Below are 25,560 nucleotides of genomic sequence, written 5' to 3'. Positions count from 1 at the left end.
AACTATATTTCTGCGGAGTATAAAAATAATAGTGTGACGAGAGTGTGGTTAAGAAAAAAGCTTACCACATGACATGCAATGCCTCATAAAGAAAACCTAGTTAAGTTGGAGGAAAATGATTCTGAATTAAACTCAATAGCACTAAAATAGCTCATGTTAAACTGTCCACAACTCATAATGGAAAAAATAATGATGTAACCATTAAACTACCAAACCAGAAAAATGGTAACCACAATGACAAGACATCAAATATAACCTCCAAGTGCCACCACAAAGCAAGATAGGTCGCTATTACATGAACTAATAGCTGCTGATAGAGATCGGGAAATTTGGTGGGGATTCTATACGAAGCTGACGAGAGCAATGCCTGGCACAAACTGACTGAACAAACACTCAGATACCAGACAGACACATGAGATATTGGTCAACAAACCACATGGTCTCTTTTTTACAATGTGAAATTTGCCAATTTGTTATATTGCCAAGAGTTCGATGAGAAGAATGACACCATTCTATATTCATGTCTGTTCTGTTAAAATGAAGCTATAGCTAGCAGCTGATTAACTTAGCACAAAGACTGGAAACGGGGGGAAGGGGAACCTATATCTGCAAGATGCATTTATTTTCCAGAAGAAAAAGATGATAAAAAAAAAAACCTCATTCATAAGTCGGGTTTGTCTTTCTTAATATTTAGGATACGATTCAAAGCAAGGCTGATGATGATGATGATTATGCATGTCCTTGTGGGGGATAAATAAAGATGGAACTAAAAGACAACAAACCTACACAGTAGATCCCAATTCAGGGTGGTTGGTGGATTTAATGACCATAAACTTCATCTGTGTTTTGATCTGTGTCTGATATACATTTGTTTTTCATGTTATACTTAATGGAAAATACCAGGAAGGAAATATTAAAATCATGGTTTATTGATGCGCATGTTTTATCGTAGAAATATTACAATTTACATACAAAATACAAAATATTATACTTAATGATGTATGTTTATTCTTTTAAATAATTTTCACAACAGTATTGCATTGTGTAAAAAATTAGGTTTGGATAATATTTTCACTCTTCATGTTAAGTTTCATTGACAGACAGCTAGTTAGGGCTGTCCATCTTTGGTGGGCTGAAATGTAATGTTAGCACGATTTGCGTGAGAGGTTGGCCAGTGCTTTGGCGTGGATGGGCTTATAGAGGAGAGTGAAGCTGGAGGGGCTGAGAAGGCCGTTGCCCTGTGCGTCAACATTTCCCATCAACACGTAGTTTCGGCCTGAACAAGACAAAAAAAAATGTCAAAATATATTAAATACCAGCTCACCAATCTGAGAGGAGCTGGGTGGGTTAAATTAAGGACAAATATAATTTAAAAATGTATAAACTGTAGCAATTCAATCAGCGAGTAATACTGAAATACTCTTTTCTTTGTTATACTCTCTATAATAGTAATTTTTTATTACAATAATTACTTCCAAAAAGAACCAAACAAAGACCCAATTGCATCCCATATTCCATTTGTAATCAGACAGTTTTATTTCCTACATTGACTGACTTTTATGATAGGGATATATTGGTTAAATAAAGAATCATATCAGTTGCATACAATGAATGTTTGTGCTCTTTGTAGTAATACATTAGAAATAGAAGGGAAACTAACTGATCTGAGTTTATATTTTTTGTGTATTTGCAAGAACTGATGCAAGTATTATTTTTAATATATTGCATGGTATGAAGCACAGTATTTACCTTATTTATGCATCAGAGGGTAAACTGCAGGATCAATGCAAAGTAGTTGCGTACTGTCTATAGCAAAGTTTCCTGATTTAGCATTTGATTTCAACTTTCACTACCTGACAGTTGATGCTATGGGTAAAATTTACAAATGTTACGTGTGTGATATGCAGAGAGAGGCTGTAAATACAGCTAGTTCCACTGTACCTTTGAGTAGCCCAGGGCATCTCTTGCAGGTGGAGGTCAATGTGACCGACATGATCGGCCCTGATTTGGTGATGTTCAGTTGTCCTGCCTTATAGGCCTTGATTATGTATACCTCAACTGTCGCTGAGCCCCTCGGACCAGTGGTCACAGATGTAACCTTACCCGTAATCACTGAAAGACAGATAAGTATAAAAGAGAAAAATAAGAAAGAATGCCAAGCAAGAGAAAGTAATTGAATGGTATTTCTTTTACAAATTATACACCAATACACCAAACCAGCCAAACTAAATAATTTTAATTTAAATATTCAAGTTATGCTTATGTTTTCTGCAGACTCGAGGGGCAGCTGATGTCGCTTACCAAAGTCATGAGGGCAGAAGCTGGAATGGAGAGTTCCTGTCCTCTTACAGGCTTGTATACACAGTGGGTTCAGTGGTAAAGCTGAAGAAAACACACACACACACACACACACGACAACAAACACAAACATGATAAGCACATTAACTTGCTTCTTGATACGGGTGTACATGAAAGCAAAGTGCAGATTGTTAACTTAGAAATCAATTACTTCCACTTACGTTTCTTGCTCACAAAAGGCTTCTTCGTAACTGTTTTGCTAACTCCAGGTTTAGGTGTCACCTTAGGCTTAATCTTGGGTTTGGCTGTTGGTTTAACTCCACTCTTGGAGGTTGGCTTTACTGGTTTGACACCAGGTTTTAAGGTGGGCTTGGTCTTCGGTGCAGGCTTACGTGTGGGTTTAGGCTTGAAGAATGGTTTGAGTGTTGGCTTAATAATCTTAGGTTTGGGTGTAGATTTAGTTCCAGGTTTAGGAGTAGGCTTTTTCACAGGTGCTTTAGGTGTGGGTTTAGCTGGTTTGGCTTTAGCCGTGGGCTTGACTGCAGGCTTGACGATAGGTTTGCGTGGTGGAGGTTTCTTCACTAGTGGCTGTTTTGTTGGTTTTGGGGTGGGTTTAGGCTGGAGGCCAGGCCTAGGTTTGGGGGTTGGTTTGGTGGGTTTGCTTGGCTTCACGACTTTTCGTTGTGGCATTGAGGAGGTCGTCTCAGGTCGAAAGATGAAGTCTCCCCCGACGGTGGGCGTCCGAGACCCGCGGGGCACACTGGAGTAGTGGGCCATGAAGCCATCTGACGTTACGCTTAGGTCAGAGATGAACTGGACAAGGAGCTCGTTCCCGTTTGTCACTATTGTTCTATTTAAAGGAAAGGGAAAATAGACAGAAAAAAAAGTGTGAAGGAGGAGGATTAGCAAAGGGAAAAGACACGTGGAAATGCAAAGAACCGTTAGTGTTTGGTCTCTTTTGCCACCCATTTCTGATCAGTAATCTCACCCTGGTGACCTATCTCCGCAGAATTTACCGATCCGCCGCGAGTTATCCCTCTCTCCCCCGTTGAACAATGCCACGTAGTCGTAGCGACAGTACAGGTCAGCCTCCAAGTCCAGCTTCACAAACTTCACCTCGATCACCTGGGGAAGAGGTGGCAATGAACACACAAAACATGCCAGCACAAACTATGAAATTTATGATGGGGAATGAATGATGTGAGCTGGTACATGTTTATTCCTGACTGGTTTTCATGAATCCAGCACAGTGCAGTACAGTATGTAATAGTGGTGGAGGAGGAAGAGAAGGGCCAGACATCTGAAATACAGAAGGGCATTTACTCTCTCCCTCGCTCACGCTTCCTTCCCTCTTTCCTTACGTTCAATCTCTTGGTACACATGAACACACCTTCAGGCACTCAATGAAGTCTTTCATTTGAACTTCGTCATAAGGCCGCTGTCACACACTCGCACACACACACACGTACACTAGATCAGGTACCTGAGGTTGAACATTTCCTTGTGACGGGCCCCTTCACTTCTATTTCAGTTTCTCCTCCTGCATCAACTAACCTTATTCAACACACCTAGAAATTCTAAAATCTATAATGATATTTTTCTACCTGAGGATAAAACCATTTTACTATACATTTCTTACCCTTTTCCAACGAGTCTGTACAGTGCTTTCTATTAACCAGATTTAAGCCTTCTGTCCCTTCACAACAGTCAACATTTCTTTTCTATTTCAAGCTAGCAAGCTAGAAAAAACTAGCTAGCTAACCTAGCAACATATTCATTTTAGACAGCTTTTGTGTCGACCTGTTGTTAAGTTTGTATTTCATTCCAAGTGGACTAGTAACTAGCCTAGCTACTTAGCCTAGCTTAATATCATTAGCGCTGATTCCCGCTATTACTTTTCACCAAAATTTCACGCCAATTTCAGAATTTCATGCCAATTTCAGAATTTCATGCCAATTTCAGAAACATGAATACGATTCAAATGCCTTCTTTCTGGTGAGTAACATTTTAACTAAGTACACAATAAAAAACAAACAATTTTGCATAGACTGCAAAAATGAATTGAAATTTTAGACTTCAACACGTCTGTTGATGACTAACGTAAAATCCTTAAGTTTATAATGATATTCTGAGAAGTCACTGAGTCTTTAAAAGGGGACATTTTAGGTACACAACTAGTAAGAAATACAAATTGCAATAGCTCACATTGCTTGGTTCTACAGAGATGTGCCAGGAGCAGCTGATGCCTGCTGGGTAATTAGAGTTGGGCCAGTTGGGCGTCTTGACAGATCCCTGCGATTTGGTCAGACGTCCTCCACAGAACTGATTCTCTATGGGAATAGAAAAAAAAAAAGAGGAAATGCTAATGCACCTCTTTCAAATAAGAGAAGGATGTTTTTTGACTGTGGTACTGTATTCGAGGCAAAAAGAAACATATATGCTTTTTAAGGGGATGCTGATAAGCTTTCATATATCTGACAGATAGTAGTAATTTGTTTATTCCAGAGATGATTGTGTTACCCTTTTTCAAAGACAATAAAAATATGCAAGAACATCAGCCAATACGGCCACAGTGCTGCTATCTATTACTAGAAAATTGCTACACAAAACTGCGTAGCTTCATCTTCAGTAGTTCATCATGGCCTGTGTGTCTCTGTGGGATTACATGTCCATACCTTCCACATGTGGCTTCCCTGCGCTAAAGGAAGCGAGAAAGCCTCTTCCTCCAGTAGCATCGTCTGACACCATGTCTAACATCATGGTGTTGGAGGTGGAGATGAGGGCTCCAGGCCGGAACGTCCCACAGAAACGACCCAGCTTCTGCACCAAGCGGGTGTGACCATTGTAGACGTCCAGGTAGTCATACCGACAGGTGGGGTCAGCCTCCATGTCGAAGAGGCGGAAAGACAGCATAACCACGTGGCCCTCTGGGACCTGGAGGGGGCGACAGGTGATGCTTTGAGGAAAGATTGTTCGAAAAAGCCTCGTGTGACCACAGATTATGGAAAATGTCAAATGTTTTCATCAAAACAAACTGATATACCCTCCTAGATTGCTTTGAAGTGTTAGATTTTTGTAAAGGTAGTTTTAAGATGTACTATACTGATGAAGCAGCAGAACTTAAATTCTAGTCAATATCTCAAAGTTTTCCAAATATAACCGATTTTTTTGGGGGGGAAATGTGTATAAAGTGATACACAAAACATTTTTTAGATTAATAAATGTGGTGTAATGTCACAGTCTTAAAATACATGGATGGAGTCATGAGTTTAAAAAAGGCTGCCTTACTAGGCCATTTTTCCCAACATTAACAGTTTTTGTTTGTGTGTTAAATAATTAATTTTAGATCCAATGTTTGAATTAATCTGTTCATTTATCAGTTAGATTATAAAGAAACCAAATAAAGCTTGTAAAAAGCATTAAAAGTTGGTGTTCTGCTTGTCATGTTGTTGATGATCATCGGCTTAATTAGTTAAAGTAACAACAGGTGCTTATCATTAGGTCCTCTACGCAGGCAGTGAGAGGGCTCTGCCAAGTTGTGAGAGAAGCAGTAAAACTGTTCTGCAGTGAATTACTTTCTTTTCAAGTTGAGCACTCATAAGTGTATGTGTGGCCAAAGATAAAATGTGATTGTCTGCAGTTAACAAAGGAATCTTAAATTAAGGTTTTGTTTGTTATTTAGTACTCTTTATGAGCTTTGTATTAGTCTAGCTCACACTGTGTTTACCTGAGCAGATGGTATGTTCCAGATCAAGCTGAGAAGGTATAAAGACAGCCACTTTAATCTATAGTGAAAGAATTGTATGCATTCTGCTTTGAGGCTGTAGGCTTTATCTCTTTAAGCTCTGTTTGTTTTAAGCTTGTTTGTCCAAATCTAAAACTCCTCAAGGGGAAAATTGGTTTTAAGTCAAATAGAATTCAACACCAGTTCACTTTTTAGTCCACATTTCTGTACGTTCAAAAGTTGGCATTAAATGAGAATTAAAACTGGAACTCAACACAACCCACAAAAGTCTTACAAGATCTTATCAACTAACACATAAATGGAAAAAGAGCACCTTGAAGCAACACTATAATTTCTGAAAGACAAAATAGGACATTTATTTTTTTACATTTTGAGAAGTTCAACTCATTCACAATTTTTTTTTTTAAATACAACCTTGCTCAATTCAATAAACTCTGAGCTTTTGTCACTATAGCCTCACTTGGCCTGATATGACCAGTTGCTAATGGTGGCTAATGTTAGCATGAGTAACTTAGCTGCTGCTTGTGTAACTAATGTTATTTAATTAGTTTGCTGACTTTATGAATGTTCTCTTCTTGCTACTGTTACAGCATGTTTACCATTATCCTTAATTGTACACTGATGCAGGTGTTTTCACTTATTTTGGCTGATTGGTTGAAGGTGACCAAAGCTATTATTAATTATAATAACAAACACCACACTAATAGGATGCTAAAGGTGTAATTTGTTTGCCCTAGCTGATGTAACAAAGCTAACGGGAGAGTCAGGGAGATGCCAATCAAGCACTGTCTGTTCACACCTGAGAGGAGGTCTAATCAGCCAATTATGGTCACCTGTGTAGTTTCACCATGTGTTGGAAATTAAAAAAATTATTTCAAGGGCAACTTTTATCAAACTGTGACATTCACAACATTTTGGCGGGCACTTCATAAAGTTGCTTTTTTTAATTTTGTTTATTAAAGATTATTTCTTGGACATTTTCAGACTTTATTTTTGGGGGAGGGATGAAGACATGAAAGGGGAGAGAGAGGGGGAATGACATGTAGCAAAGGGCCGCAGGTCAGAGCCGAACACGGGCACGCTGGGTCGAGGAGTAAACCTCTACATATGGGCGCCTGCTCTGCCAACTGAGCTATCTGGGCACCCAAAGTTGTTTTTCTTTATGTAAAATGAGCCCAGATTAAAATGCATACAGTATTCAGCACTTGTGCCAACATGAGTAAATAGAAAGCATGCTTTTATCAGTGCATTTATATGTAACCACACTGTTTGTTTCTATCTTAAATACAGAAATGGAAATGAAATGAGTTAATTTAGGATTAGGATATTGGCCTAAACTGGTAAATGAATGAATTGGATTTTCTTTTTGATGCACACCCTGGTCAGATGACAATATCAGCCACTCTGTTGAGTTTATGTCCAATGTAATGGTGTAGTGATTTAAAAAATGACTCACAGTGATGTACCAGGTGCATTTACTGTTGGGTTTGTAGTAACTGGGGAATCCTTCACTGGCCACGATGCCTGTGTCTGTGACTAGGTGGCCTCCACAGTGGAAGATGGGCCTGAAAAGAGTAATACACAACCACCATCGACTGCTTTCAACTTGCTGCACTGGAAGAAAACACAGCTTTACTGAAAGTAGTAAGGCAGAGCGCATGCACACACTTTGACATCCACACTGAAAACCACAGTGGCACAGTCTGTCTCTGTTCCCCGAGTCTGGGGAGGTTCCCAATGAACTCTCGATCCTGGTTTGTTTTTTTCTTTAAAAGTTGGTCAAACCAAGCCAGGAAGACTGTCAATATACAGTATATGTGCTGTGAGATTTCTCCACACACTGGCTGTGCCACAAGAAAGTTGCCAGTAACACATATTTACTTTTAGCAGGCAGGTACTTTAAACAGCCCACTTACATGGAGTTTGGTGACACAAACTCAGATAAACAGATCAAAGCAGGGCAAGCCTTAACTTCTAATTTAGCAGCAGACATGTTAATTTAGATGTTGGCTGCTCTGGCATTTTGTCAGTTAGTTTAAGTCTTTAAAATGGGCTGCGTTTTATCATCAAACTTGACTTTGTGGCTAAATTTGTGTTGCTTTGTGCTTGTTTCTTGGAGAAACAAAAGGTCAAAATTTGTCATCTTTTATATTTTTGTGATCATCAACCCATTTAGTGGCCCTTTTTCTTTTCTGTCATGCTCTTCAAGCATGCGTTGTTTGTGCTGCAGTACTATAAGGCCGCATTTGGTCAGAAAAACCCAGTGGCAGTGGAGTCCCTCCCTTCTGACCCTCTGGAGCTGAAAAGCCCACAGGCATTTTGTTTGTGTTCAGTTTACACCCTGTATATATGTGTGTGTGTGTGTGTGTGTGTGTGTGTGTGTGTGTGTGTGTGGAAGTAGCTATAGCAGTGCACAAGGCAGGTTTAACAAGCATCTCTAAAAATGAAATTCAACATTTACAGAGTCAAAACTATGGCTTTAGAGGCTAAAATTCAGAATTTATTTCCAGCTTTGACAAAAATATCAGACGTGAGGGCAAGCTACTGTACATCTTCCCAGTTAAATCACTACATCAATTACAGCATGCTATCATTTTGTGTGTTTACGGGATGCCAACCACATCTTCCACTGCAACCTTCTATTTCTACTGCGCTTTCTGTAATCATAATACTGCAACCAGAGGAAAACACACACACACACACAGTAGTAAATCTAGACAGATGTGGGCTTGAAAACGGCATGCCACATGTGCACACGCAGGATGTAGGCAAGAAAACAGATGCACAAGAGAGACATTGATAGCCATGGAGTTGCCACACACACTGGGATATATCTCAAATATCTCATCTTACCTGGTGAAGTTGTTGTGACTCTGAGCGTCAGTCCATCCCAGTGTCAAAATGACAAGAAAGCACACAGTCCACACCCTGTCCTCCATCCTGCTGTCCTCAGAGGTTAGGAAAAGATGGGAGAGGAGAAGAAGAGGAAGGAGGGAGAATCAAGAGTAGAGGCGTGGAGAGACGCAAGGTTCAAAAAGGGGAGTGGGGAGAGGATGAGGAGGGAAGTGGAAGTGACGGGTGAGGAGGCGTGTTGTGAGAAGAAGAAAGGAAAAGGTTAATGAATGTAATATTGAGAGGACAGAAGGCTGTTTGATACAGGGAAAACATGAATTACACTGACTCATGGCCAAAAGCAATGTATGTACAGTTCAGAGTACAGTGTGCCCGTTATGTTCCAGCTCTGTGTTGTTGTTAGGGTCATGGAATATATGGAAAATATATGTTTCTGCAGGTGTGTGCTAATGGACAGAGTACGTGTGTGTGTGTGTGTGTGTGTGTGTGTGTGTGTGTGTGTGTGTGTGTGTGTGTATATAATTACCTATTTACTGCGACGCCAGCTAGCAGCAAGGCATCTGTGTTTGGCAATGTTGGTCTGCCAGTTGGTTGGTTGGTTGGTCCACCACACTGGCCCATACAGAAATATCTCAACAACCACTGGATGGTTTGTTATAAAAAATTGTAAAGACATTAATGTTCACCAGAGGATGAATCCTAATGACTTAAAATTATTAATGTAATGTAGCAATGTCATCAATGCCATGTCAAATTATTTCTGAGGTCATTACAAGTTTGCAACATTGTCCTAATGTATCACACCCTTTAGATTTTCTATTTATTTTTACAGTCTATGATTTCAAGGTGTTGTTGCTTGTTGTATGTTCTTCGTCCCCAGATTTTTTTGCTGTCAATTAAAAAAATCCATTTTTAATTTGTCCAATACTGTGCAGCCATGTAGTCATAAACCAAAGACATCCCGATTTGTGTCAGCTGTGCTTTGTGTTTAGTGCTAATTAAAGCTTTCAGCTTAAAGCTTAGCATAGTACAGCTTGCACTGCTGCAAGCATGGCTTTAGACTACCTGGGCACACACGCACAATTTACTTTACAAGTGAGGGTTATTATGTGGATTAAATTCTTTTCCACAGAATTCACAGTGGTGGAAAGTAAGGACTAAATAAGCGTAAATGTAGGAAAGAATGAAAAATGCAGTAGGTTCAACCAAAATAGAACATAGACTTTAAATATGCTAAATTATACAGCAAAATGTATTTTGTTTAGGAAGGGTTAGACCGGCCTATTCATTTGTAGCTAGTTTATCAGCTCTCACACAGTGACCCAACATACATAACTATCATTGTTGTCATTGTTATAACAATAAAGTGCAATGGAGTCAACTTTGCCGCTTTGTGTTTATCTATAAAGGAGGGCATGCCTTTGTCTTTTTTTAAGCTGCGGTGACCACTCTGGGTAGAAACCGCAGCTGAATAGAAGCAGACTGTGGTTCGGTCAGGAAAGCAGCTGCCCCGTTCCGCTCTCTGCTTCCAGTTCATTCGGGACACTTCTGCGTATCTAGCGGAACACCCACCGACAAAAATAGACTGCAAAGAGATGTAATCATAAAACTAATTGCAGAAGAAGAAAAAAAGCAAGTCAGACCTCACATTTAAATGATTAAAGTCATTTTTATTGTATTTTGTCGTACAAAGAATTTCACAAAAATATTTATAAACTGACACCATAAAGCAAAAGATATCACATGACCAGAACAGTGCCACAGAGGAATAGTGAAAGGGACAGAGCATAAAAGAGAGTAAACACTTTTAGACTTTTTAGAGGTCCACTTCGTTTAAATCCACTTACCACAGAGGCAAACACAAGACCTCTCCCTCCGCTGAAGGTTTGGGAACTACTGTCAGTGATTTCTGAGAATCATTGTCCATTTTTTCACTGTGGGGAGCCCACACCAATGCACAAACTAATACCCGGCCAAGGAGAAACCTTGTAAGTCCATGTTAGTCTCCTGGTGATTGCCACGTTGCCCCACGATTAACTGTACAACCCTCAAGTCACGAGAATCACCATCTTTCTTTAAAAGACAGTGAACAGATTGTTTTTTCTTTCATAGCGGACAAGATTTTAATCCTGGATTTTTCAGTAGACAGTAGACACTCTTTGGGGAATTTATCCTCTTGGTTTGCAGTGGATGCATGTGTAAAAAAATATAACATTGTTTACAAAATAACATGATTCTAACTGTACATTTTGTCTATAGGGTGAAAGATTTTTATTTTTTAAATCCGGGCAAACCTTTTACATAAAAAAAACAAAACAAAACAAAAATGTAGTAATTGGGAGAAACAGGATCGAGTTGATCCCAGACAACATTCCACAAGGAGAAAAGTCCCACATAAGCTCCCTTCTTTTCCTCGTAAGCTGAACCCTGAACAGGAGGGGAAACTTGAAGGAGGACACTGTGGTGAAGCACATCCATCTTTAGGTAAAGGCGCCTTTTTGTAACACATTCACCTTAGTCCTCTCTGATTATCTTACAACTTCAATAAATATGCCGAGAACTACAAGAACAAGGACATTGACGTACTAATTCCTTCTATAAAAACAGAGTGTGCGTGTCCTGTGCTTTCCAAGGCATTGAATGCGCAGCCATACACCACGCCTGGCGTGCTGTCATCAAAGTCAGACTTCGTGAAGTGTCCCGTCTGACCCGTCAAAGCTGTCGTGATAAATATGCATCTTTTTAATGTCCCGGCAAATCCCATTTTAACAACTTTAAACCCTGTGTAATGTTTTTTTGGCACAGGAGGTCTTGGAAGGTGCGCATGTTCTGAATATCAGCGTAGAAACGTTCTTTATCTTTGGCCAACTACTCAGTGGGTCATGTGAGTCTTCTCTTTCACATCTTCTGAGGCCGCTCTTGGCTCTGCTGCTGTCATGTCGTGGTTGCTGTCTTGTGGTTTGGTTCTTTTCTCTTCTTTGACGTCATCATCATCATCATCTTCAGGCTGAGTTTCATCCATGGCTGTCTCGGTCAGATTTTTATCGTCCTTTCTGGCGCCCTCTTCCTGAGCTTTCAGCACACTGCACAGCTCAATGTCGTGGATCTCCACATCGAATGGAGTGGCTGGAGGCACGGAGGGGGGAGACTTGCAGCCCGCACAGCCCTGAAAGAAACCAGAGACAGAACACACGTGACTTCCTTTTTCCTGCTACTTGATGTATCTAAACTGGAATTCATTTTGGAACCATTCACAGTTTAGGGTTGCGTTGCGTTACTTACGGAGATGTTGATGGCTTGGGGCAGGCGTCCCGTGCGGATCCAGGGGTGCACCTGGCTCAGCTCCCTCTTCTGGTCCTCGGTGAAGCGTGGCTGGTGTTTCTGCATGCTCCTCAAGGCCTCGCGGTCTTCTCGCAGCAAAGTCTCCATGTCTCTGTTGTACAAGCACGGGGAAAACGGGTCACTGAAGGTCCCACATTGAGGCTGCTGAGTCGCAACAAGTGTGAAACTGAACTAAATAAGCTGCTGTGTTGTCTGGTCACATTTTGCCCAGTGTCCTACCTGACAGGCAGCTGATAGGTCATCATGACTTTGTCATCAGTGTTGGCCATTAGCAGCCAGATGGGGTCCTGCAGGACACACTTGATAAACTGCTCCTCCCCACCATCCCCTCCAGCACTACTGCTGCCCCCTGCTGGCTGTTTGCGGGAACGATCGTTCTCTGATGAGTCGATACTGCCAAAGTACTTGCTGGTGTGGCTGCCCTGGCTGCTGCCTGAATGGACAAGGAAGTGACATTTGAGAATGATTTGTGAGAAGACTTGTATTAAAAGTGGGATTTTGTTTACAGAATATGCCCAAAACCCCAAATGTATAGCCTCACATTTAACTAAATGTTATATACTGTGGATGCAGTCAACTCAAAATCTTACATTAAGAGGAAATATAATAAGAATATTTTTTGTTTCATTTTCTATAAATGAAATAAAAAATAAAATTTCTCTCAGGGAAAATGCCCTTTGACATCTATTATCCGGGAAGGACTCTGTGTAAAGGAGGCAGTGTCACTGTCAGGCTGACCCATAACTCTTTGAAAAAGGAAAATTTGGTTTTCGATTTAAAATCTCTGTGATGGTAAAATTTAGAATACTTACTCATGCCGCTGGTGCCAGAGGAGCTACAACCATTGGAGCCGGAGCCGGAACCAGAGGACCTCGTGCCAGAGGACCCTGACCCAGAGGCGGCTGAGCCGGTGCCTGAGCGGGAGTCTTCCTGCAGCAACATATCCAGCAGGTCGCTGGAGGTGGACATGGCATCATTGTTGGACTCGTTAGCTTCACCCTAAAGAGGGGGATGAAAACAAAGACACACTTTAAATGACATGTAATGGTTTTCAAAGCTCAACATCCTGTCCTTGAACGTCTGTGTACTTACGTTCTCATTCTCCTTGGAGGTATCATCAGAGCTCCTCTGATTGGCTGAGCTCTGTCCCGCAGCCGCACTGCCCTGCACAGAAGGCGTGGCTTGCTGTGATGCTGCCAGGGCCGTGGCCACCTCTAAGCGGTTGCTTGGGGATTCCTCCAGCTGCAACAGGTTGAGAGGTGAGGAGCATCGGGACTGGAAGAGGGGGGACTCTGCACCCTCACGGTCAGCAGGTGTCTGGCTGTAGGACTGGGGGGTGCTGCTACGAGAAGGGGCGCAGGTGGCCGGAATGGGTACGGTGTTGGGGACAGCTGCTGGGGTGACAGTGTATCCTTCTGTGAAGTTAGGATTGTAGAAGTGTCCGGGGGTGGGGCCTGGATGAGGGATGGCTGCTCCCATTTGGGGGAACATGTAGTTGGGCAGAACCAGGGCCATCATTGGAGGTACCATCTGGGTAGGTGGGAAACGTGATGGATCTGGGACGGGTAAGGGCTGTGCGAGCGGCGGGTAAACTGGGTAGATCGGAAGCATACCCGGAGCAAAAGGGGCGGCGGGAATGCTGGCCTGGGAGCCTACAGATGGCCAGGAGGAGGAGTTTGTTGGGGGTCTGATAGGCATGTTGAGGGGCATGGGAGCTGTGCTGGTTCTGGGGTCACACCGGCTCCCGTTCCGGTTCAAAGAGCTGTGCTGGTCCGATGACTCCTGCTGCTTGAGTCTCTTACCGCCACGACCACGTCTGTGACTGGTGCTGCTTCCCGCGGCTGGGTAATCCCGAGAACAACGCACTCCTGGGAAAGAGGAGACACTGAATTAAGCAAAATGTTTGCAATTTTAGCTATTGCAGGTTAACAATTCATGTATTATTGTGTACACATGACTGTGTGTGTGTGTGTGTGTGTGTGTGTGTGTGTGTGTGTGTGTGTGTGTGTGTGTGTGTTCAACTGGTGGGAGCAGTGTGCCCCTACCTCGTGACAGAGGGTTGGCAGCTGCGGTCTGACAGCGCAGAGTCGAAGATACCGTCTGATCGAAAACATGCAGCTTGCTGAGGTCCTTGAAGCGGTCAAGGAATGCCTGCTCCTCCTGCTGGGTGTGGGTGGACAGCACCTCCTTTGTGAGACCCATCCGGCCCCCCCCTCCTCCTACACTTCCACTTCTCCGGCTATCCCTCTCGGGCTGAGTGGCTTGGAGGGGAGGAGGCGGGGGAGGGAGAGGAGAAAAGGTGACTGCTGCGTTAGCGGGAGGTGTCAGACCGCTGGTGGAAGGAGTTGATGTAGTTGTAGGAGGAGCAAGAGTGGGAGTTGTTGGGGCCTCCTCCATGATGATGTCTGTGACGGAGAAAAAAGCATGAAGGGGAGTTAAAGCAGTGATGTAACTTTTCAATGAAGAAACGGCACATTCTTTTTCTGACAAATGAAAAGTTAAATACATAAAATGCATTCAATTCAATTCACTCATGGATTTTGTTGCTCCAGCCTTATTTGGTCTAGTATGACCAGTAGCTTATGGTGGCTAATGATGTAGATAGACAGTACCGTGTTAGTGCACTGTACACAGTATCACAGTAAAAGACAAAAAAAGGCAGTAGAAACTGAAGAACACATATTTGAGTAGAGCGAAAGAGGAGACTTTGAAGCAAAAAGAAATAGAAGAGAAATTTTGGAAAAAACCTGTAAGACTGACAGTAATAAAAGCACTTTTTGGTCAGTTTCTTTGCAAAACAAGCAAGGAAGACAAAAAAAGAAAACAGACTGGTCAACACAAGTAGGGCTGCAAAGAAAAAGAGAGGATCTTTAAAGGCTTTTAAATTCATTTCAAAGAAACAACCTGCTGATGGTTCAGAGAGTGTGAGTGTTGAGGATTCCCACCTGACTCAGGAGGCTTCTTGTCTCCCACATGCACGATGGTGCTGCTGAAGCTACACTGCGACGTGACTGAGGCTACACTCTCTGCCTTTGTGGCCATGGTCAGGGGAGGGAGAGGAGGTGGTTCACTTACAAGGTTAACTGAACCACCTGCAGAGAAAATAAGTCCAACAAGTTGCTGTAAATGATCGGATCCCGTCCAGACAAGCACAAACAGATACATGAACAAGCATGCTTATTGGTAATCTAGGAAGTTGTCATGAGACAAATGGACAAGGATGCTGCATTTAAAAAAAAAAAAAAAAAAAAAAAAAAACTGGGAAAACGAACTTAAATAAGTGGATCAAAGATATTTGTAAGTCAAACAAGCTAATGAACTACATAATGAACCAAATCTGTTCTAGTTAATTATCAAAACGTACCTGTGTTGTTGCTGGCCTCCTGCTGTTTGTCGTCATCAGACGTGGACGAGGTAGTGTAGGAGCCACACTTCCTTTTAACCGTGTTAGGAATGTTACAGCTATCCAAGTACCTGCGTAGAGTCAGAGCATTGTTGGATGAGTAAATTAATTTAAACCCCCCAAAAAAAAAAAAAAAAAAAAAAAGATAAGATAGAATCAGCTTTAGGCTTGCACACACACCTTATGATGCTGTCCAGACAGTTGATCTGCTGGTAGGAGTAGCCAGTCGGGGGCTCCTTTGGTACAAGTGGTGCAGGGATCAAAGCTTTGGGTGGTATTGTCACGTCAGCTATAAAACCTCGGATTGGGTCACTGCTGAATGCTCTGATGCTTGCTGGGCCTGGATGGAGAAAAGAAAGGAACAGGAAATTAAAACAACAACCACAACAACATGCCTCAGATTTCTCATTTATTCCTTACTCGTCTGTTACAGACATCTTCTGACATTTTTAATTACTGGCCCTTTTAAGTTCAACCATCATCCACTGCTGTTTGACTGTCACACCATATAACACTACTATACTATACTCTGTAACGGTCCTTTTATTTTACCTGAGGTGGTGATTTTTCTGGGCGGTAGCCGGTTACGGGACTCGATGAAAACCTGCTGCCCATTAGTCTTGACCATGTGGACATTTTTGCAGATCTGCTGGAACGTCATCTGGAAAAAATAACGGCATCGGACTTGTTTAATAGACATGGCATGACGTGGCTGTGAATTACATATATTATTTTAATATACTGTATTTCAGAGGATAACCACTATTTGTTTTCCTCTGCTATGTTTATCTACAAGTCCTCTAACAATATCCCAGTTATATGTTGAGATTTCCTACATGACAGGCTCAAATGTGGCTAGACCTAAAACCACTGGTTGCTCAGACTCACAGGTTTGTGCAAAGGGGCTGCGGCGGCAGCTTTGTTCATGGCGGGGCCGTTGCTGTCGCTGGACGAGGCGGCACTGAGGTGCTGTCGGTGTGAATGGCGGGAGCCTCGGGAGCCACTGGACCCGAGTGAGCTGTAGCCCTGAGAGCTGCCGCTGTGCACCGGCTGCACCAGGAGCCGGTGGATCTGCTCGCTCAGCTGCACGACGTCAGGCGTGGTGGTCAGAGTGTCGCAGCCCTGCGGTGTCGCAAACACGTCTTCATTCAGAGGGCTCCTAGAGACGGGAATAACGTTAGAGCGCCATTTGAGAGGACAGTGCATACCACTCAAGCTTTAAAAGGACCACTACCAGAATTGAAATTGTACATTTTGCTCAGGCTTTGGATGAACCTTTTACAAATACTCTGATTTCTGAGAGGGAAAAGAAACTCACATAACAGATTTCCTCTCATTTGTTATAATTGCAAACATTTTATAATCAATGCTCTGGCAGCATTTGTTTTTGAATGAGCAAACTAGTTATCTTACGTTCTGACTTTGTGGCGCCCTACGATGAATGCCACCTTCCGGCTCCAGGGGTTGACAAAGGAAGACCAGCTGGTGTCGATGGTCACATATTCCCCACTGCGGGCACACATCCTAAAGGGTGAAGAGTCGAACGGCTGCCCGGCAAACTGAAAGACTGAAGAGAGACAACAGTGCAGACATATATAAGAAACTTGAGGTGGAATAAAGCAATGTATATGAAAGACATGGGTCATGATCTTTTTATATGAAAATCCTATAATTTCTATAGAAGTTCTGACTCTATAGTACAACAACAAAAATGTAAATACACGATAAGGGCAAAAATAAAGAAAAAAAATAAATGATTCCTGTAGAAATCCATACAGAAAAAAACCCAGTTCCCAGTATGTGACACATTTGGGCAGCAGTGACAGAGTCCAGTGCCAAATATACTCACTTTTCTCATGTATTGCCACCATCATAGGCCTGTCTTCAGGGTGGATGTAGAGCAGGGTGGGGGTTCCCACCAAGTCCTGAGGCAGGTAGCCCAACAGTGGCACTGCCCTGCAAACACAATATATTTACAGTAGGTTTGTAACTGTCCTAGAGCAGCAAACAGTTGCAACTAAATATTCGTTCATGAATAGAAGAGTTTGTGTTTTCACTTGGACATGTTTGATTATTATGGAAACAAATAATGGCCTTAAAGATTTGAAGTAACTGACCTCTCATCAACTTCCTGGAAGAGGCAGCTGGGAGTGTGACTGGTGGTGAAGATCCTCTTGTCTGCAGGGATACGAGGAGCTGAGAGGCACAGAGGACACAGATACAACAGATTCAAAATATGTTTTGAGGACAGACTGACCATTAACTTTAAATAGATATGATAAACGTTGATTTTCAATTTTGAACGGCATCCAATTCAGTGTGTATGATATAATCCAGTTTGAAGTGTATTTTTGACTAGTTTTAAATTATACAATGAGAACTGATGAGAACACAGCTGAGCTGACAATCAATTATCAGAAACCTCCGGTAGTTTGGATGCCTGACTACTGCTCAATTTCAGACAAGAAGTAGCTTTGTGGCTCCACTTTCTTATTCAACCATCTTATTTGTGGACATTGGTTAATTTACAATAAAAGGGATGGTCGTGACTTATACCCTCGTATCCGGAGTGGACCCTCTCTGAGATGAGCAGGCAGCAGGGCTGTGGCTCAGCATCATCGGAGTCTCTGATGGTGAGCTGGTAGGGCGTGAGGCGAAAGGGGTAGTAGCGCAACTCGCCGCCCTGCGCCCGGTCGGCACTGATTCGACAGAACATGGACTTCTCCTGAGTGCAATCGACTGGAGGAGAAGCTGAGAGGAAAAGGAGTTGGAGAAAGAGTCAGATACGATAAAATACTTTCTGTCAGATATCACATGCCCTTGAGATTTCACTGCCTATGAAAAAAACGTTCTACAATACCATCCCCCCTTTCTCTAACCCTTTCCCAATTTCACTCTGCCTACTCACCAAACCCGATGCAGGAGGCCCAGTTTGGCAGGCGGCAGGGTGCTGTGCCGCTGTAGAAAGTGCTGACGTCCTGCGGGGCCAAAAGCTCGGAAAACATGGCCCCCTGGAGACGCTCTGGCTTACAGCGCAGCAGGGACGAGCCCTGGGGTGATACGTAAACGATCTTCCCTGACAAGAATGACACGGCCATGGAGAAAGTGTCCTAAAGGGGGAAAAAAATAAACCTTTTGTATTGCATGTTTGCATCTTATTTGTCTAACACAAACAAGTCAAGTGGATTGGATCTCTAAATATAAATCAAAGCTGCAAGCCCTCTCATCTTCCAGTTAGTCTGGGGTGCTGGCGGGTAGCCGCCCAAAGGGGACATCCAGGAATTACTGCAAGAAGAACTGTATAAACTTACAGTGTTTTTGAGGGTGTATTCTGATGTGATGTTGTCAAGCTCCTCAATTGTGAAGGCAGACAAGTCCAGACTGCAGCCATGACACTCCTCTACGCTCCACTGATGATAGTACTCCTTGTTGGCTGGAATTGTTAAACATAAACCAGTCAGGGTTTGTATATAGGTAAAAATACAATTACATAATTCAGGGAGCATAATTTATACTGTACAACGAAAAGCCACAAAGGCACGAAAGCCTGAAGAGTTGTTCAAGGTATTAAGAAGATACAAAGAAAAACACCCCCTCACCTCTGACTTGTTTGACACACTGAAGGGCGTATTTTAGTGCATTTATCGTGCTGCCGTGGCCCTTGGCCTTGCGCTCCGTTGGTAGGCGGAGCTTCAGCTCCTTGATGGCCTTCATCAGCTCTTTCTGGGTCTGGACCCTCGCCGACTGGTTGCTGCTGCAGCCAGAAGTGGAGGGGGGGTCATGCTCCGAGCTGGTCGACAGCAGGCTGTAGGCCAGGGAGCTGCTGGGAGGTGAGAGACTCTGGGAGTTGGAGCTGGGAGAGAAGATTACGGTGGATGGTGAATGACAATGTGACACACAGATGAACAGATGCATACGCATGTATTGTTAGCATGCGCAGTTGCATGTGTAGGACTGCCCTGTATGACGCTGTCTACACTAATAAGCGTGTGTTAGCAACAGATGCGAGGAGAGCCTTTTTGGTTTAAAAAAAAAAACAAAAAACAGTTGCTTACTTTTTTGTGTATGTGGATTTTTGTCTCCTAACTTCTCTTACCTCTTGTTGCTCTCTGTGGTTTCCAGCATGCCAGAGTCTTTGCCGTTTGAAGAGCTGTGGGAGCTGCGTATGGACTGGTGCCCACGTGACCCGTTGTCTCTCTCTATCCCGCCCTCGCTTTCCCTCTCACCAGAGTCGTTCCCACTGGAGAGTCCATCCATATCATCGGAGTTGGGCCCCCTTCGTTCTCGGGACAAACCTTCAGACCCCACACTGGGAGACGCGCTGCCAATGGAGCCGCATTCATTTCCACTTCCCTGCTCCTGAGTGGTGACACTGGCACTGGGCTGACCACTGCTGGTTTTCAGAGAGGTTAACCCTTCTGACTCTGCTTCCTGTTCATTGTCTTTCTTATCGGCCCTTGCCACTCGCCCCCGAGTGCTGCTGCTGGGCATTGATTTTGAGTTGTCATAACTCATACTAGAGTAGGATGAGGCTGGAACAGCTGTATTAAGATGTCAGCCAAGGTGAAAACAGGAATAACTTAAATTTAAGTGGGACTACTATTTATACACAGGTGAATCATGGTTATTGGCTGGTAGTTTAAAGAACTAAGGAGAGAAATTCATTGCTTCTCCAGCAAAAAAAAAAAAAAAAAAGTGGATCAATTAAAGAGTTTTGTGCTGTGAGCCCTTCTTTGAAGGTTTTCAGAAAGCGCTGATTTTCAAATGGCAGTAAAAACAAAATATCGCAAATGACCAAAAACTGTGAATGCTGCCTTTCCAAAAAGACAGCAATTATCTTGAGGAAAAATTTTCACTCAAAGTAATGCAAATAAGAGATGATTTTCTGTTTATGAAACAGTCTTGGCACAAGTGCTCCAGAAGACGGGATGAGAGATTGTGGGTGAGAGCAAAAACAAACAAACCCACTCTCTTCACTCTGTATCTGGTCCTCTTGTCTCTTCAGAGATGTGGTGCTTTGGGTGCTACCTGAGAAGATAGATAAAGAGAAAGATGGACAGAGAAAGAGAAGGAACAATATTACAAACTGCTTGTCATGGTCTTGCAAGTATCTCCCAAGGACTATAGCTACGAAAACACACAAAAAAAGGAATGCTGATCATCAGTTTATTGTGTTGGCCTCCAAGGAAGGTTCAAACATGGCATTTACCCAGATTATCTAGAATAAACAGTCACCCCATGTTCAGCACGGAATGACAATAATCTCCTTTTCCTATGTGCATGCAGCAAGTGCGTATGTATGCATCTAAATACAGAACAGGTGATCATCCGCTAATGCCGAAATTACAAGGGCCTTTTGGTAGTCGTCATAGCTTAGTCTGTCCCCTTTTATCTAGAGGATGCAACAAAGTTCACCATCAGAGGGTTGTTAAAAAAATAGGGATTGCTTGTGTAAAATATCTCAAAGTATTTATCAGGCCACCACCTACGCAAGTAAAAGTCTAGTGCTATTTATTTCTTGGGCAAGGAAGATGCCTTTTAATCCTTTAAGCCCTGCAGACGCAAACAGAAGAAGACGCAAGTCAGTCGGTCAATTCTTTCAATTTTAGACACCTAGCTGCCAGGCAACCCCATTTACTTACTGCCCTCGAATAAAAGCATCATGGCACAATATGTTCAGGACGTCACGTTCCTGCACTGACAGCTCAGAAATACTTCAGCTTCCTTTCCTGACGCACTGACCTAATACAGCTAAGTGGACAGGATCACAGCGGTCACCACCAGCTTGAGATTGCTCATTAGAGCTGACAAGAGGATAACAGGTGCCACAGCTAATGACAACTAACTAAAGCAAACTATCTAACACATCTGCTCTCTATGATGCTAATGCAAAAACAAGTGTTCATCTGATGTCTATCTGTAAAGCTCCAAACAATCTCACACAGAGACAAGGAAGTGACTTATTCAGCACAATGACTGCAATTATTATAGTGTAACGATCAATGTGAAATCAACTGATCCAGTGCCAGGGTATTTGAATTACATGTAACTCAAAAAATTAGCATGGGGGTTAATGTTGTATTATATATTAGTATTATAGTGTAATATATAATATTATAGTGTTGTGACCTCTCCAGTAGCCTCTATGCCAGCTCCACAAAATGTATGCTGAACTGTATATTTTGTACTATTGTGCTTTAGTTGGGCACCGAGGCAAGCGTAGAGGAACTGAACACTGATTGCGACTTCTCTGCTGGGCATCCTGCTAGCCAGTGTGCAGGCTGCGGACGGTGAAGTGGGTAGCCTCCGTGCCTACGATAGTTTTCAGCGGGATGTCGGGAGCTGTAGTGTCCTTTTGCTGGGACTAAGCTGGATCTTGGAGCGCCGGTGTCATTCAACCGGGTGACTCTTTTTTTTGTGTGTCGATATGACGGCCACATTCTTCTTTATGATGAATCATCAAGTTGATGGATAACATGTCCCTGGAATTGTACCTCTCACAATTTCATGTGACAAATAAAAGTGTATTGCTTGAAATTGACTTCTGCAATAACAAGCAATAAGAATATAATAATTAGAAATATTTACAATGAAAACAAACATTAGTTGCAGCACTAGTTGCAGTCAATGTTACTGAATGTGATATGCCTTGTATATATTGTATGTATTGTATGTAAATATTCACACACACACACACACATATACTGTATATGCCATATACAGAAGTTCTAAAAAATATGTATTATGAAGGACTGGACTGTTGGCCTGTTATTTAAGATCAATAACGGTCACAGTTTTATACTACAGGCTATACCAACACAATATCACAAAACCATAAGATACGTGTTGTACAAAACAAGTCACCTGAACTCGAAGATAACATGAGAGACTTCACCTCCCTACTGCAATGAACTGAAGGCTGCAGGACATAGGTGCTGCAGGAAGGTGTGGCATGCCTCCGTTAATGATCATGTGTGATTTTCTCTAAGAGAACCCACCACGTTTTGCTCCATCCCAACAACATCATGACATGACAAAGTAGTACCAGTTTCATTTCCTTGTCTGAACAACAGCAGAAATGCAAACTGCTGACATATCATTGTCTACTAGTGTACAACAGTGCATGCACAGCAGCTCCGCCTGCTTTGCTTTTCTATCAACTGCACGTGTCCGTGGCTGTGCTTTCCCCCAGCTTACCGGCTGCTGATTGGTCGGATCTCCGAACCAATGAGAGAGCTCGCCCTGCATAGTGGGGGTGCCTACGACACGGCTCCTGCTCATAGGCTCTGTCTGGTCTCAGCTCCACCTTGAGGTTTGTCTTTTTGTATATGCAAGATGATGGGCAGATGCGGGTGAGGAAAAACCCTTCATACATTAATGGGAAAACCGCATGGTCATATGACCTCTTAAAGTAATAAGAATTACATTACAATATTCTAAGTTTATTACATAAACTTTATTAAATTAATTAATAAATGATTACACTATTATAACCAAAAATATACATGCATTACAAAAAATATATATAGTTGTACTTCCTTGAGATAAAATGTGGATTGCACCACCTCTGCCACTGCCATCTCAACTCTTCTGTCATCCATGCACAATTAATACTGCTCACTGGGGGCAAAACTGTATCAAGTTTTATTTGCTTATGCATAAGTTAAAAAAGTCATCTTTATGGTGCCCAGAGGTGGAAAATAACTAAATACATTTACTCACGTTAACTGTATTGAGTAGTTTTGTTGTCTATTTTGTATTTTTCAAGTAGTTTTTAAAATCGGTAATTTAAAATTTACTTGATTACGTGTTGAGTGAAGTATTGTAATTCGCTACATTACAAATCCCATCCGTTACTGTAGGAGACTGAGAACGAGATGGAGGTGGATCAGGCGAGCAGTTCAGAGACTGTTTCAGTAGAAATGGTAGCTGAAACATCAAATTCTGCTGCCCAAAATGACGAAAATCCTTGGCCACATTTGAAAGAAAGTTGTTCATTTAAATTAATTAAATAGGGCCAATAGTATCATCATGCAATGCCAGATGTGCCTGCCAAAGGTGACTGAATTGGCAGCATTCAATAACTCCACATCTAATCTGCGAAAGCATGTTTTGGTAAGTCTTTGTGCATTGGTACTTCAAACAAAGTTTTCATGACTAATAGAAAATTGCCAATTACAAATAACTTTCATGTAGACATATAGCTGCCATGGAGTTTTATCATTAGACATTAAGCGCCCAGCCTGCCATCAGAGTATTTTGCTTTTTTTCCTTGAAATGTTCCTTTTGGTCATGTATGGAGTCAAAGCACGTGATTTGGCCTTGATTTGCATTATAACTGTTGTTTATGTTTGTGAAGAAAAGAAGGATGGCCCTCAGAACTAACAATGTATGGTACTTTCACTTTCAATTGATTGTTTGAAAACGTTTTATGGGATGGTCTGAACTTAAAATTGCACATTATACCTTTCTAAGGGTCTTAAATGGCATGTGTGACATGTGTTATGTTGTTATTACATGTGTATACATTTGTATGTTTATACATTTGTATAGATTTTTCTTTAATTAAAAACAAAATAGTTTTGGATTTAATATTATTATTATTTCTATTTTCACTACATGGGAGAGAAAGAGGGCTGGATGGATGCTCTATTCTTACAAATGCCACATGTTTTACATCACAGAGGATGCCAGCTTGGTACTTCATGGGTGCCACTCGCTAAATGTGAAAATACATTTAAATTGGTCGACTGTGAACATAGTCTAGTATAGCTGATTTATGACTACACATTGTAATCATATTTTGCTAGTGTTGTGTGTGTGATTTTGATAATGTTTTGGTATAACGTACAGAGGAATGCTTAGATGCAGCCTGTGTAGGTGATGTGTAGCAGTGCGCAATGCAAAAGCATGGGTTGATTACAACAGGCATGCAATCTGCACAAATCTGCCTTAAGTAGATGATGTGCACATTAGGAGTATAAGCGATCAAAAGTAAACACAACTGTACAGTTTACACTCGCGTAACGTTAATTAAAACAAACTGTAACAATGTGCTGTTGCTTCAATAGCTCAGTCAAAGTTGTGTATTAAAAAATACACCCCAATAATTAAACATAAACGTGAAGCGGTGTTGCACCCATGGATGGAAGGAGTCTTGCTAAACTACTATTAGTAGTGTAATAGCGTCACGTTTTCACCGTAAATAACACAATGAAAGTCTAGCTAGCTAGCTAACGTTAACTTTACCCAAACGAATTAATGTTTCCGTGTCGTGACTCGTGATGGCGTCATTTACATGAAGCGACACCTAGAAGATTAAACCAGAGCACAGTTTCACTGTAGATAAATTGTGAAAAGTCCGAGTAGCTTTATCTTAATCTATGATATGAAGCCGTTAAATAAAGGGCTGTTTGCCATTTGTACACTGATAGCCGAAGTGACATCTAGCATAGCTACAAAGCAGCAGCGACTAATGTTATTTACAACCCAAACGCGAACAGCTTACCTTAGATATGCTTCAAAACGATCAACGAAAACAGCTTTGATATTCCACGATGAGGCGCTTCAAAGTCAAAAAAGAAATCACTGTACTAACGACTGTCTTTGCTGTTCGGTCTGTAATCGCACAACTAGAACATTTTGGTCATACCCCCAACAGTAGTTTACACGCAGAGACACACGTGAAAGTACATGGTCTGCATGTGTTATTGAATCAGCTACCGTGATTGGACAGCATGAGTCAATGTCCCCGCCTAAACCCGACCCAGCGCGTTTCGATTGGCTGAGAAGGGCGGGGCTATCTGCACGGGGCTCAGTAGTCACGTTTCAGAGTGACTGGTCCTAAGCTGTTTTCCAAACATACATGAGAGGGCGTAGCCGTATAGCCAGTGCCCACACTTGATGTGGCCTATTTGCT

General features: G+C 42.2%; 2 protein-coding genes across 2 annotated transcripts; both read right to left on the bottom strand.

Moving 5' to 3' along the window:
* Window positions 1-1,073: 1,073 nt before the first annotated feature.
* Window positions 1,074-8,982, bottom strand: pcolceb (procollagen C-endopeptidase enhancer b). Its single transcript, XM_028563669.1, has 9 exons — window positions 8,897-8,982; window positions 7,500-7,608; window positions 4,974-5,232; window positions 4,504-4,628; window positions 3,287-3,423; window positions 2,520-3,148; window positions 2,302-2,382; window positions 1,942-2,112; window positions 1,074-1,276 (listed from the first exon to the last, which is right to left on the bottom strand). The coding sequence occupies exons 1-9, from the start codon at window positions 8,980-8,982 to the stop codon at window positions 1,146-1,148; spliced, it is 1,728 nt and encodes a 575-aa protein (XP_028419470.1). The 3' UTR covers window positions 1,074-1,145.
* Window positions 8,983-10,545: 1,563 nt separating this feature from the next.
* On the bottom strand, window positions 10,546-25,348 carry per1b (period circadian clock 1b). The gene is made up of 20 exons (XM_028606233.1): window positions 25,150-25,348; window positions 19,738-20,669; window positions 19,241-19,494; window positions 18,953-19,074; window positions 18,550-18,751; window positions 18,198-18,392; window positions 17,759-17,837; window positions 17,491-17,597; window positions 17,055-17,208; window positions 16,530-16,800; window positions 16,194-16,302; window positions 15,822-15,981; window positions 15,603-15,712; window positions 15,184-15,330; window positions 14,284-14,643; window positions 13,331-14,106; window positions 13,051-13,237; window positions 12,458-12,671; window positions 12,179-12,329; window positions 10,546-12,062 (listed from the first exon to the last, which is right to left on the bottom strand). Exons 2-20 carry the CDS (start codon window positions 20,154-20,156, stop codon window positions 11,769-11,771), a joined length of 4,311 nt encoding a protein of 1,436 aa, XP_028462034.1. The 5' UTR covers window positions 20,157-20,669; window positions 25,150-25,348; the 3' UTR covers window positions 10,546-11,768.
* Window positions 25,349-25,560: the final 212 nt, after the last annotated feature.

Source organism: Perca flavescens, chromosome 19 (assembly GCF_004354835.1).
Source record: "Perca flavescens isolate YP-PL-M2 chromosome 19, PFLA_1.0, whole genome shotgun sequence".
Lineage (NCBI taxonomy): Eukaryota > Metazoa > Chordata > Actinopteri > Perciformes > Percidae > Perca > Perca flavescens.
Note: the sequence above shows the minus strand (reverse complement) of the source record. Positions and strands in the feature narration are given on the sequence as shown.